Source organism: Stegostoma tigrinum, chromosome 3 (assembly GCF_030684315.1).
Source record: "Stegostoma tigrinum isolate sSteTig4 chromosome 3, sSteTig4.hap1, whole genome shotgun sequence".
Classification (NCBI taxonomy): Eukaryota; Metazoa; Chordata; class Chondrichthyes; order Orectolobiformes; family Stegostomatidae; genus Stegostoma; species Stegostoma tigrinum.
Genome location: NC_081356.1, coordinates 139,362,043 through 139,375,070, shown reverse-complemented (window position 1 = coordinate 139,375,070; position 13,028 = coordinate 139,362,043). Strand labels below are relative to the sequence as shown.

The following is a 13,028-nucleotide window of genomic DNA, read 5'->3' as shown; positions in this document are numbered from 1 at the left end:
TCTGGTGACCCTTCATCGGAACTAATGGTAGCTAGGAATACGTTGGTTTATATGCAGAAGATAAGGTAGGAGGAGGGGTAAGGGATAACCAATAGATAAGGACAAAGAACAAAGAAAATTACAGCACAGGAACAGGCCCTTCGGCCCCCCCCCCCCACGCCTGCGCCAGCCCAGATCCTCTATCTGAACTTGTCGCTTGTTTTCCAAGGATCTGTATCCCTCTGCTCCCTGCCCATTCATGTATCTGTCTAGATACATCTTAAATGACGCTATCGTGCCCACCTCTACCACGTCCGCTTTCCAGGCACCCACCGCCCTCTGTATAAAGAATTTTCCACGCATATCTCCCTTAAATCTTTCCCTCTCACCTTGAAATCATGAACCCTAGTAATTGAGTCCCCAACTCTGGGGGGAAAGATCTTTTTGCCGTCCGCCCTGTCTGTGCCTCTCAAGATTTTGTAGACCTCAATCAGGTCCCCCCTCAAACTCCATCTTTCTAATGTAAATGCTCCTAATCTGCTCAACCTCACTTCATAGCTAGCGCCCTATATAGCAGGCAACATCCTGGTGAACCTCCTCTACACCCTCTCCAAAGCATCCACATCCTTTTGGTGATGTGGCAACCAGAACTGAATGCAGTATTCCAAAAGTGGTGGGACCAAAGTCCGATACAACTGTAACATGACCTGCCAACGCTTGTACTCAATACCCCGTCCGATGAATTAAACCATGCTGTACACCTTCTTGACCACTCTATCCACCTGCTTTGCCCCTTCAGGGTACCATGGACCTGAACATCCAGATCTGTCTGTGTGTATCAATTTTCCCCAGGGCTTTTCCGTTTACCATGTAGTTCGCTCTTGAACTGGATCTTTCAAAATGCATCGCCTCGCGTTTGCCTGGATTGAATTCCATCTGCCAATTCTCCACCCAACTCTCCAATCTATCTTATTCAGCTGCATTCTCCGACAGTCCCCTTCACGATCCACTACTCCACCAATCTTAGTGTCATCTGCAAACTTGCTAATCAGACCGTCTATACCTTCCTCCAGATCATTTATGTATATCACAAACAACAGTGGTCCCAACACTGATCCCTGTGGAACACCACTGGTCACAGGTCTCCGTTTTGAGAAACTCCCTTCCACTACAACACTCTGTCTCCTGTTGCCCAGTCAGAGCAGAATCAGAGCTCAAAGAGAGAGAAGAACGGTAGGACAGCTAAAGGAATCGATAACAATCTGGCTGGGAGGATGACGAGCTGTTAATGGCAACTGTCGTGACCACTCAGGCAGACCAATTGTTTCAGCCGGCTTCTGCCCCCCCAAATAATTCATCTCTTCCCATCTTGGCTTAGTCTTTTCTCCTCTCATCCAATTCCTTGCCCATGTACATCTGTGATTCCTCTGACGTTTTACGCCAGTTTCAGAATTTTCAGTTTGCAGGCTCCAGCCACCTTTTCTTTACCGTGGACATGCAATTCCTTTACTTGTGCATCTCCTACCAGGATGGTCTCGGGACCGTCCACATCTTCCTGGAGCAAAGGCCTGAACCACAACCACCCTCCTTCGCTTGGCTGAGCTTGGCCTCACCTTCAACGTCTTCTCTTTTAAATTGTTGTAGACCAGATTATGAGAAGTACAGGTAAAGGACTGCTTCACCTGGAAAGCATGTTAGGGCTCTTGGATAATGAGGCAGGTATTAAATGAGGAAGCGTTACACCTGTCGGGGGGTTGCAGTGGTAGGTGCCCTGGGGCTGTGGGGCAGTGTTGGGGGTGAAGGAAGAGTGGACCAGGGTGTCCAGGAGGGAACAGTCCCTGTGGAAGGCAGACAAGGGAGGGAAGGGGAATATGTGTCTGGTGGTAGCATCTTGCTGGATGGGGGAGAAATGATGTCTGATGATCTTCTGGATGTGGATGCTTGTGGGATGGTAGGTAAGAACAAGGAGAACCCCATTGCTGTATTTTTTTAGCAGGAGATGTGATGGACCAGGTTGAGGGCCTTGTCGACAACGGTGCTGGGGAATCTATAGTTGAGGAAGAAGGTGGACATTTTAGAGGCTCCCTTGTCGAAGTTGACCTCGTTAGAACATATGTGATGGAGACAGAGTAACTGATAGAATGGAAGACAGTCTTTACAGGAAAATGGGATGTGAGGATGTATAGTCCAGGTAGCTGTGGAAGTTGGTGAGTTCATAGTGGCCAGTCTATCCCCAGAAATGGAAACAGGGATGTCAAGGAAGGGAAGGGAGGAGTCAAGCGATAGATCAGGTGACAGTGAGGACAGTGTGGAAATTGGAAGCGAAGTCAATGAACATTTCCAATTCCGGAGAGAGGTGGGAAGCAGCACTGATGATATCTTTGATCTTTCGGAGACAGAGTTATTGGTGGGGGCCAGAATAGGACTGCTAATGGAGATGGTCATTGCCCAGCACAATTTCACTTACTATTTTTCAGTCCAAGCCTGGATATTGTTTAGGCCTTGCTGCATTTGGACATAGAATGCTTTAGTGTCTGAGGAGTCGTGAATGTAGCTGAACATTGCACATTCCTCACTAAGCATCCTCATATTTGACTTTGTGATGGAGGAAGTTCACTTTTGAAGCAGCTGAAAATAGTTGGGCCTCAGACACTCCCCTGAGGAACTCCTGCAGAGATTTCTTGGAGCCGACATGACAGACCTCCAAAACGACAACTGTCTTCTAATGCACCGAGATCTTCTGGCCTCTGATTCCCTTGACCACAGTTTTGGTTGGGGTCCTGGATGCTACATTCAATCAAATGCAGCATGAATATTATCCATACTCATTCACTGCTCATCACAGAAATGACTCCAGTTTTGTTGAGGCCATATGTGGTCCAATACAACTTTGATTTTAAGGATAGTCACGGTCACGGTCACCTGTCCTCTGGGAATTCAGCTCTTGTGCCCATGTTTGAATCAAGACTGTTATTGAGGTCAAGAGCTGAGGCACCTTGACTGCACCCAAACTGGGTATCGCCAAGCAGATGCCACTTGATAGTTGATGATATCTTCCAACACTTTTCTGACGATCAGTAGTAAACTGATCAGGCAGCAATTGGCCAGGCTGGACAAATCTTCAGTGCCCTTGTTTGAGTGTTGTCAAGGCCCATAGACGTTTTAGTATCCACCATCTCCAACCATTTCTTGTTATCACATTGGAGTGAATCAAATTGTCTGAAGCCTGGTATTTGTGATGCTGGACACCTCTAGCAGAGGCCAAGATGGATCACCTGCTCAGCTCTCTGATGAGAGATTGTTGCAAATGCTTCAGCCTTATAGTTTTGGGCTAATATGTTGAGCTCCCCTGTCGTTACAGATGAGGATATTTGTGAAACCACTTTCTGCAGTGAATTGTCTCTAAGACACTTGCGTGATTATGACTACTTCATGTTATTTCTTGAGTAGACTGTGAGCCAACACTCCTAGTTTTGGTATGAATCCACACATGTTAGTAAGGAGGACTTTGCATGATCAACAAGACTGTTTCTTTTGTTGTCTTTTCCAGTGCCAGGTTTGATGTCAGTTAGTCGAGCCAGTTTCATTTATTTGTAGAGACTTGGTCGCAATTGGAACAACTCTGGTTTGCTGAGCCACTTCAGAGGGAAATTAAGAGTCAACAGCATTGCTGTGGATCTGAAATCACATGTAGGCCAGACTGGGTGAGGATGGCAGATTTCCTTCCCTACAGGGCATTATTGAATCAGATTGGATTTTCTGATGATCAGCAGTGGTTTCATCATCACCATTAGACGTTTAATTCCAGATTTTTTTTATTGAATTCAAATTCCACCATCTGCTGTGTTGTGATTTGAACCCAGCTCCCCAGAACATTAGCTAAGTTTGTGTGACTGGAAGCCTGTGTACAATGGGGTTCAATAGTGATCAGTGTCAGGGTCCTTGCTGTGGTCTATATAAGTGATTAGAACTTGATTCCTCCCTGCTCTTAAAGTCTAGGCCTTGATTGATAAAGGCGAGTATCCTATTTCATGTAATCACTTCATCTATCTGTCCCACTATTTTGGAGGACCAGCGAATGTGCTTACCAAGGTCCCTGTATTCCTCAGTCCTTCCCAGACTCCGACCATTTGTCATGTATTCCTGTGACTGCTTGTCCTGCCCAAGTGCATCACCTCCCACTTATTCAGATTAAATTCCATTTATCACAGATGACCAATCTCACAAGTCCATCTACGTCCTTCTGTCGCATATTTATTACCCTGCCAAGTTTTATATCATTTGCAAACTTACCGCTCAACCATTCTACATTCAAGTTCTAATCACTTATATAGACCACAGCAAGGACCCTGACACTGATCACTATCGAACCCCATTGTACACAGGCTTCCAGTCACACAAATACCACTTGACATCACCTTCTGTTTCCTGCTGATCACCTAATGATGGATCCAAGTCGCCAGATTTCCTTGGATCACATGGGCTGTTGGCTTCACCATCAGTCCGTTGTGTGCGATTTGATCGAAAGTCTGCGAAAGTCCACGTAGACTATATTGAGCGCATTGTCCTCACCTAGACATCTGGCCACCTCTTTTGAAAATTAAATCAAGTTGGTCATCCATGGCCTCCCATGGCGGCTCTTCTTGCTTTTTCCTTGTCTGTTCAAGTGCAGATTGATTCTGTGTCTCAGAATTGTTTCCAATAGTTTCCCCACTACTGAGGTTAGATTGACTGGCCTCTTGTTTCCAGATTTATCCTTTGTACCTTTCTTGAATAGTTATGCCATAATGGCTGTCCTCCAGTCCATTGGCCCCTTTTCTGTGGCCAGAGAGGAATTGAAAATTACTGTCAGTACTCCTGAAAGTTCTTTTCTTGCTTCACTCAAAAGTTTGGGATACGTTTCGGCTGGCTGAAAGAGATTTATAAGACCAGAAGACGTAAGTTTAAGATGAGGAATAAGTGGTTTATAGAAAATCTGAGGAGAAGTTTTTCCGCCCAGAGCATGGAAGAAATGTGGAACGGACTGCCTGACAGGGTGGTGGAGGCAGGTACTCTTGCAACATTTAAGAAGCATTTGGATGAGCTCTTAAAATGCCAAGACATTATCCGTTATGGACCAAATAAATGTAAATGGGATTAGTATAGTTCGGCGTTTGTTGGTTGGCCTACACGTGGTGGGCCGAAGGTCCTGCTTCTGTACCGCATAATTGTATGGCTGTAAATGAAATGGATACAGAAGTAGGCCATTTGGCCCCTCGAGCCTGCTCCACAATTCAAGAAGACCATGGCTGATTTCACATTCCTCACACCCACTTTCTGAATTTTACCCACAACCCTTGTTTCCCCTACTTCCCAAGAATCTATCTATTTCAGCCTTAAATGTATGTAAGGACCGTGCCCACACAACTCTTTGTGGCTAGGAGTTCCAAAGACTCAAATCTTTGAGAGACAAAATTGCTTCTTATCTCAGTCTTAGATTTGTGTCTCTTTATTCTGAGACCCTGAGGGAGACTTTTGGTCACTCTGAGGATGAGGGTGTCGCTGACACAGCTAACATTTATTTCCCATCTCTAATTTCCCAGAGGGCAGTTCAGTGTCAGCCACAGTGTTGTGGGTCTGGAGTCACCTGTAGGCCACATTAGGTAGGGATGGCAGTTTCCTTCCCTCAAACACATTTGTGAAATAGGTGAGATGACAAGCTGTAGAGCTGGATGAACAGAGCAGGCCAAGCAGCATCAGAGGAGCAGGAAAGCTGACGATTTGGGCTTAAACCCCTCTTCAGAAATGAAATAGGTGGGTTTTTCTGGCAATCGACAATGGATTCTATAGCCATCATTAGACTGTTAGTTCGAGATTTTTATTGAATTTAAATTCTGCCATCTGCCTAGGCAGGATTTGAACCTAGTCCCTCAGAACATTACAGTAGACAGTAGGTGCAGGAGTAGGCCATTCGGCCCTTCGAGCCAGCACCACCATTCATTATGATCATGGCTGATCATCCACAATCAGTATCCTGTTCCTGCCTTATCCCCATAACCCTTGATTCCAATATCCTTAAGAGCTCTATCTATCTCTTTCTTGAAAGTATCCAGAGACTTGGCCTCCACTGCATTCTGGAGCAGAGCATTCCATGTATCCACCACTCTCTTGGTGAAGAAGTTTTTCCTCAACTCTGTTCTAAATGGCCTACCCCTTATTTTTAAACTGTGTCCTCTGGTCCTGGACTCCCCCATCAACGGAAACATGCTTCCTGCCTCCAGAGTGTCCAATCCTTTAATTATCTTATACGCCTCAATCAGATCCCCTCTCATCCTCCTAAACTCAAGTGTATACAAGGCAAGTCGCTCCAATCTTTCAACATATGATAGTCCCACCATTCCGGGAATTGACCTCGTGAACCTACGCTGCACTCCCTCAATAGCAAGAATGTCCTTCCTCAAATTTGGAGACCAAAACTGCGCACAATACTCCAGGTGCGGTCTCACCAGGGCCCTGTACAGCTGCAGAAGGACCTCTTTGCTCCTATACTCAATTCCTCTTGTTATGAAAGCCAGCATGCTATTAGCTTTCTTCACTGCCTGCTGTACCTGCATGCTTGCTTTCATTGACTGATGTACAAGAACATCCAGATCTCGTTGTACTTCCCCTTTTCCTAACTTGACTCCATTTAGATAATAATCTGCCTTCCTGTTCTTGCTACCAAAGTGTATAACCATACATTTATCCACATTAAACTGCATCTGCCATGCATCCGTCCACTCACCTAGCCTGTTCAAGTCACCCTGTATTCTCATAACATCCTCTTCACATTTCACCCTGCCACCCAGCTTTGTGTCGTCAGCAAATTTGCTAATATTACTTTTAATGCCTTCATTAATGTATATTGTACATAGCTGCGGTCCCAGCACCGAACCTTGTGGAACCCCACTGGTCACTGCCTGCTATTCTGAAAGGGACTCATTTATCATTACCCTTTGCTTCCTGTCAGCCAGCCAATTTTCAATCCAAGCCAACATTTTGCCCCCAATACCATGTGCCCTAATTTTGCTCACTAATCTCTTATATGGGACGGTATCAAAGGCTTTCTGAAAGTCCAGGCATACTACATCCACTGGCTCTCCCTTGTCCATCTTCATAGATACATTCTCAAAAAATTCCAGAAGATTAGTCAAGCACAATTTCCCCTTTGTAAATCCATGCTGACTCTGACCTATCCTGTTACTGCTATCCAAATGATTCGTAATTTCATCTTTTATAATTGACTCCAGCATCTTTCCCACCACTGACGTGAGGCTAACTGGTCTATAATTCCCTGTTTTCTCTCTCCAACCTTTCTTGAAAAGTGGGACAGCATTAGCCACCCTGTAATCCGCAGGAACTGATCTTGACTCTATAGAACATTGGAAACTAATTACCATTGCGTCCACGATTTCTAGAGCCACCTCCTTAAGTACCCTGGGATGCAGACCATAAGGTCCCGGGGACTTACCAGCCTTCAGACCTAACAAGCTATCCAACACCATTTCCTGCCTAATATAAATACCCTTCAGTTCATCCATTACCCCAGATCCTTCAGCCACATCTGGGAGATTGCTTTTGTCTTCCCTAGTGAAGACAGATCCAAAATACCTATTCAACTCCTCTGCCATTTCATTGTTCCCCACAATAAATTCACCCGTTTCTGTCTTCAAGAGCACAATTTTAGCCTTAACCATTTTTTTTATTTTCACATACCTAAAAAAGCTTTTACTATCCTCCTTTGTCTTTTTGGCCAGTTTGCCTTCGTACCTCATTTTTTCTCCACATATTGCATTTTTAGTTATCCTCTGTCGCTCTTTAAAACTTTCCCAGTCCTCTGGCTTCCCGCTCATCTTTGCTATGTTATACTTCTTTTTTATCTTTATACAGTCTTTAACTTCCCTCATCAGCCACGGCTGCCCCTGCCTCCCCTTAGGATCTTTCTTCCTCTTTGGAATGAACTGATCCTGTACCTTCTGCATTATATCCAGAAATACCTGCCATTGTTGTTGCTCTGCCATCCCTGTGAGGGTATTGCACCATTGAACTTTGGCCAGCTCCTCCCTCATAGCTCCATAGTTCCCTTAGTTCAACTGCAATACTGACACTTCTGATTCTCCCTTCTCCCTCTCAAATTGCAGATTAAAACTTATCATATTATGGTCATTACCTCCTGATGGCTCCTTTACTTTGAGGTCCCTGATCAAATCCGGCTCATTGCACAACACCAGATCCAGAATTGCCGCCTCCCTGGTAGGCTCCAGTACCAGCTGTTCTAAGAATCCATCTCGGAGGCACTCCACAAACTCCCTTTCTTTGGTTCCAGTACCATCCTGATTCTCCCAGTCTACCCTCATGTTGAAATCTCCCATAACAACTGTAGTAATACCTTTGCGACAGGCCAATATCAACTCCTGATTCAACCTACACCCTACATCCTGACTACTGTTTGGGGGCCTGTAGATAACTCCCATTATGATCTTTCTACCCTTAGAATTCCTCAGCTCTATCCATACTGACTCTACATCTCCTGATTCTATGTCCCCCCTTGCAAGGGATTGAATATCATTCCTCACCAACAGGGCCACCCCACCCCCTCTGCCTATCAGTCTGTCCTTTCGATAGCACGTATAGCCTTGAATATTCATTTCCCAGGCCCTGTCCACTTGAACCCAAATCTCAGTTATTCCCACAACATCATACTTGCCAATTTTCTCAAGCTCATCCACCTTATTTCTTATGCTTTGTGCATTCATATATTATATTTTTAATTTGTTACTCCCCGCATCCTTCCTATCAATCCCTATTTCACCTGACCATTCTGTATGAACCCTTCTTGAGTTTTCTGCTCGGGTGATTCTGTTGTCTTTCTTAACTTCTCTTATTTTCACTTTCCCTTTAACTTCCTTCTTACAGTTTTCCTCTCCCCCCCCCCAAAAAACTTAGTTTAAACACACCTGTGTTGCAGTGGCAAACCTGCCTGCCAGAATGCTGGTCCCCCACCTATTAAGATGCAACCCGTCCCTCTTGTACAGTTTATCCTTACCCCAAAACATAACCCAGTGATCCAAGGATTTAAGTCCTTGCTTCTGGCACCAGTTCCTCAGCCACACATTCAAGTCCACTATCTCCCTGTTCCTACCCTCTCCAGCCCGAGGAACTGGAAGCAAACTGGAGATAACCACCCTGGAAGTCCTGCTTTTCAGCCTTCTTCCGAGTTCTGCTGCAGAATGTCCCTCCTTTTCTTCCCGACGTCATTTGTGCTGACATGCACCACCACCTCTGGCTCTTCACCTTCACCCTTGAGGACTCTCTGCACTCTGTCGGTGACGTCCTGGATCCTGGCACCAGGAAGGCAACGCGCCATCCTCAAATCCCATCTGTTGTCACAGAAACCCCTTTCAGTTCCTCTCACTATGGAAAGGTCAGCAATAATACCACTAGGCCATCATTTCCCCCAGCATTCTGTCAGCGTTTACAATGCCAAGCCCCTTAAGAATCCTCTATGTTCCAATGAGATCACCTCTCATTCATCTCAACTCTGGTGAGTAGATTCCCAGTCTATTCAGCCGTAGCTCTTAAGACAATCTGTTTATATAAGGCATTGTCCAAGTGAACTTTCTCTATACTGCCTCCCTGAAATGATACCTCACCAAAAATAAATGAACCAAATTTGTTCACATTACTCCAGATGTGGTCTCAACAGCTCCTTGTACATTTGGAGTGGTTTCCTTAGTCTTCTACTCCAACCCCCGTGACATAACCCCATTAGCCTTGCTGATTGTCTGCTGCACCATGTGCCAGCTTTCTCTGTTTCATCCACAAATTTTCCCAAGGCCCTTTGTTTTGCAGCTTTCTCACATTTTTCTTCATTTACCAAATTGAAAGTCTGCTAGACAACTCAGGGCCTCCTCTCTGTCTATAATTTGAGTATATCACTGTTCTTCTCCCATGGAGGTTTAGAGCCAGGGGAAATAATTTAAAAATAAGGGCATACCACTTAAGTTGAGGATGAAAAGTTTTTTTTAACTCAGAAGGTTGTGAATCTTCGGAATTCTCTGCCGTGGAGCTGTGGAAACTCTGAGCATGTTTTAAGTAGAGATTGATTTCTGATTACCAGTTAGATGGGGTGAATAAAGTCACTGAAGGGTTCGATCGTCTATGATAGTGTTGAATGGCAGAGTAGGTTTAATGGGCTGAATAGCCTGCTCATGTTTCTGTGTGTGATATAATTAATTTCTGAACTTTGCAAGCTTCAAACCTGACCTCAGGACTAACCTGCTTTTTCCCTTAGCCGAAGCACAGGCTTATGAGAAGCTGTCACTGCAAGGTATGCAGCAACTGATCCATTACACCTGTCAGACTCTAACTCTCTGGAAGATGCTCTGTGATCACCAATTTGGCGTAATCATCGCAGATTTACAAAAGGTATCTTTAATTTATTCGTGGAATGTGCGAGTTACAGAAGGTCAAAATGCATCACCCATTCTAGTTGCACATTGTGGTAAGCTACTTTGTTAATCACCAAGGTTCATGCAGTGAAGCTACAGAGAACAAAGGAAATTACAGCACAGGAACAGGCCCTTTGGCCCTCCGAGCCTACTCCTTTTGATATATTTTGATGGCAAATGTTAAGCTAATTGGCCCAGATTTGCCTGCTTTCTTATGATTCTTATGATCCAGTTTAATTATCTGAGTTCCAACTCTGTCCCTCCCAATCCTAAACCCAATGCATTTGTTCCCATTGAAGAATATGAACAGATCGGTGTGTAAAACCTGTCAATTGTTTTAAACCTTGTGGGGATAAAATCCATTTGGAATTTGAATACCAATGCTAGGTATGTTTCCTTTTTGCAGGAACTCCAGGAACAGTTGAAATCAACTCCATTCCGAGATTTGGTTATCCGAGGGAAGGAATTATGTGGGGCACTCATAACTTCGCTTATTAACCGATACATTGGGGACAATGCCTCGGTAGATGCCATCAGTAAGCACCTGAGGGACACTTGCCCCCTGCTCTACAGCAACGACGATGCAGTGTGTTCCAAGGTATGGTGAATAAGGCGACGGGCTCAGGGACTTGAAGGCATGGTATCAGTTATGGCACAAGGTCTCTGATTTACTTTCTTATCTGACATGTAATCCCTGAACTGACCAACATCTGTAATCCTGAGGACTGCACTCCCTCCCAACAAACCTTCATTGAAACTTAAAACTAAAGGCAGAATGTTACAGATAATGGAAACTGGAGCTGAAGAAACAATAGATATGAATATTGTAGTTGGTTGGCTTGCTGAGCTGGTTCGTTCTTCCACAGACATTATCCTGCAGCTGCATTGATGATGTTACCCATCAGGGTAATGACATGTCTGCGGAACAACAAACCTGCTCAATGATCCAACCAACCTCAACGTCCACAACCCCAGCTACAAATCTACTCTAAACCCTTAGAGATATGAATATTTTAGCTCCCTTAAACAGCCTAGCCATTAGCCAACTGTCTTCTCCCAATCACAGGGATGTACATGTTGGCTGGGCCAGCATTTGTTCCTGTCTCTAATTTCACTGACAAATTTAGTGGTGACCTGCCTTTTTGAAATGCAGTCCTTGGGCTGGGAAGGGAGTTCCAGTATTTGACCCAGTGACAGTGAAGGAATGTTTACGTTTCCAAGTCAGGGTGGTTGGGTGTCTTGGAGGGAGTCTTGAAGGTGGATTTATCCCCACATATTTACTGCCATTGTCCTTTGCGATGGCAGTGATTTTGGGATTAGAAGGTGCTGTTTAAACAGCCTGCATGGATTTCTGCAATAAAACATGTCAATTGTGTACACTGCTGCGACTGAGCATCAGTGGTGGAAGGACTGGATGCTTGTGGATGTGGTGCCTGCTTCGTTCAAGATGGTGTCAAGTTTATTGAGTGTTGTTGGAGATTGTCATTGCTTGGCACTTCTATGACACAAATGTTACTCCAGGACTTACAGCTTTTGGACATGGACTGCTTTGGCGTCTGAGGAATTGTGAATGGTGCAAGATCTATTGACCATTCTGTTTTATTGAATAGATATTATTATTTATGCATTTCTGATTGTCTTATTTTGAGGTTGGCTGGCTCGCCAAGCTGGTTTGTTGTTCCATAGACGTATCATTACCGTGCTTGGTAACATCCTCAGTGCAGCCTCTGATGAAGCATCGTGTATTTTCCCGCCTGGTTTTTAAACTCTGGAGTCCGTTGTGACGAATTGCCTCACTTCCGGGTTTCCTCCGTAGTCGAATGTCTACGGGTTGCGTTCAATGTGTTTATTAATAGCATGTTTTGTGGAGTGCCTTGCTTCTGGGAATTCTCATGCTTGTCTCTGCCTGGCCTGTCCCAGGATTTTGGTGTTGTCCCAGCCGAAGTCGTGGTTCTCCTTGTCCATGTGGATTGAGATGAATGAGTATTGGTTGTCTTTTTGTAGCCAGTTGGTGTTCATGTACTCTTGTTGTTAGATTCCTTCCTGATTATCTGATGTAGTGTTTCTTGCAGTCCCTGCAGGGGATCTTATGGATGACATTGGTACTGTCCATGGCAGGAAGTGGGTCTTTAGATCGAGCGAGCAGCTGTCTTAGGGTTGATGTGGGTTTGTGTGTTACTCTGATGCCCAGCGGTCGTAGAAGGCTTGTGGTCAGTTCTGATGTGTTCCTGATGTAGGGTAGTGTGATGAGTGTGTTGGGGCATGTAGAATCTTTCTGATGCAGTTCCCGTAGGCACCTCCTGACCCAGTTCTTGAACACTTGGAAGAGGTATTCCTCCTCCTCTTGGTGTAGTCCTGTGTTGCTGCAGTGTATTGTTGTCCTTTTAAATAGTGTTCGCACCAGGCGTGGTAAAAACCAGGTGGGAAAACACAGCGACGCTTCATCAGAGGCTGCACTAAGGATGTTACCAAGCACGGTAACGAAACCTCTGCAGAACAATAAACCGGCTCGGCAAGCCAACCAACCTCAACACCCTCAACCCAAGCTACAGATCTACTCCAGAACCTCACATTGTCTTA

The 13,028-nt window shown here is 44.9% G+C and overlaps 1 protein-coding gene across 1 annotated transcript in view; it reads left to right on the top strand.

Annotated features, from left to right (window-relative positions):
* The window catches only part of nup155 (nucleoporin 155), a 224,258-nt gene that overhangs the window by 143,963 nt on the left and 67,267 nt on the right, over positions 1–13,028 (top strand). The window contains exons 23-24 of the mRNA XM_059645000.1: positions 10,292–10,425; positions 10,855–11,046. Coding sequence (XP_059500983.1) covers positions 10,292–10,425; positions 10,855–11,046 — 326 coding nt within the window. The remainder of the gene's footprint in view (positions 1–10,291; positions 10,426–10,854; positions 11,047–13,028) is intronic.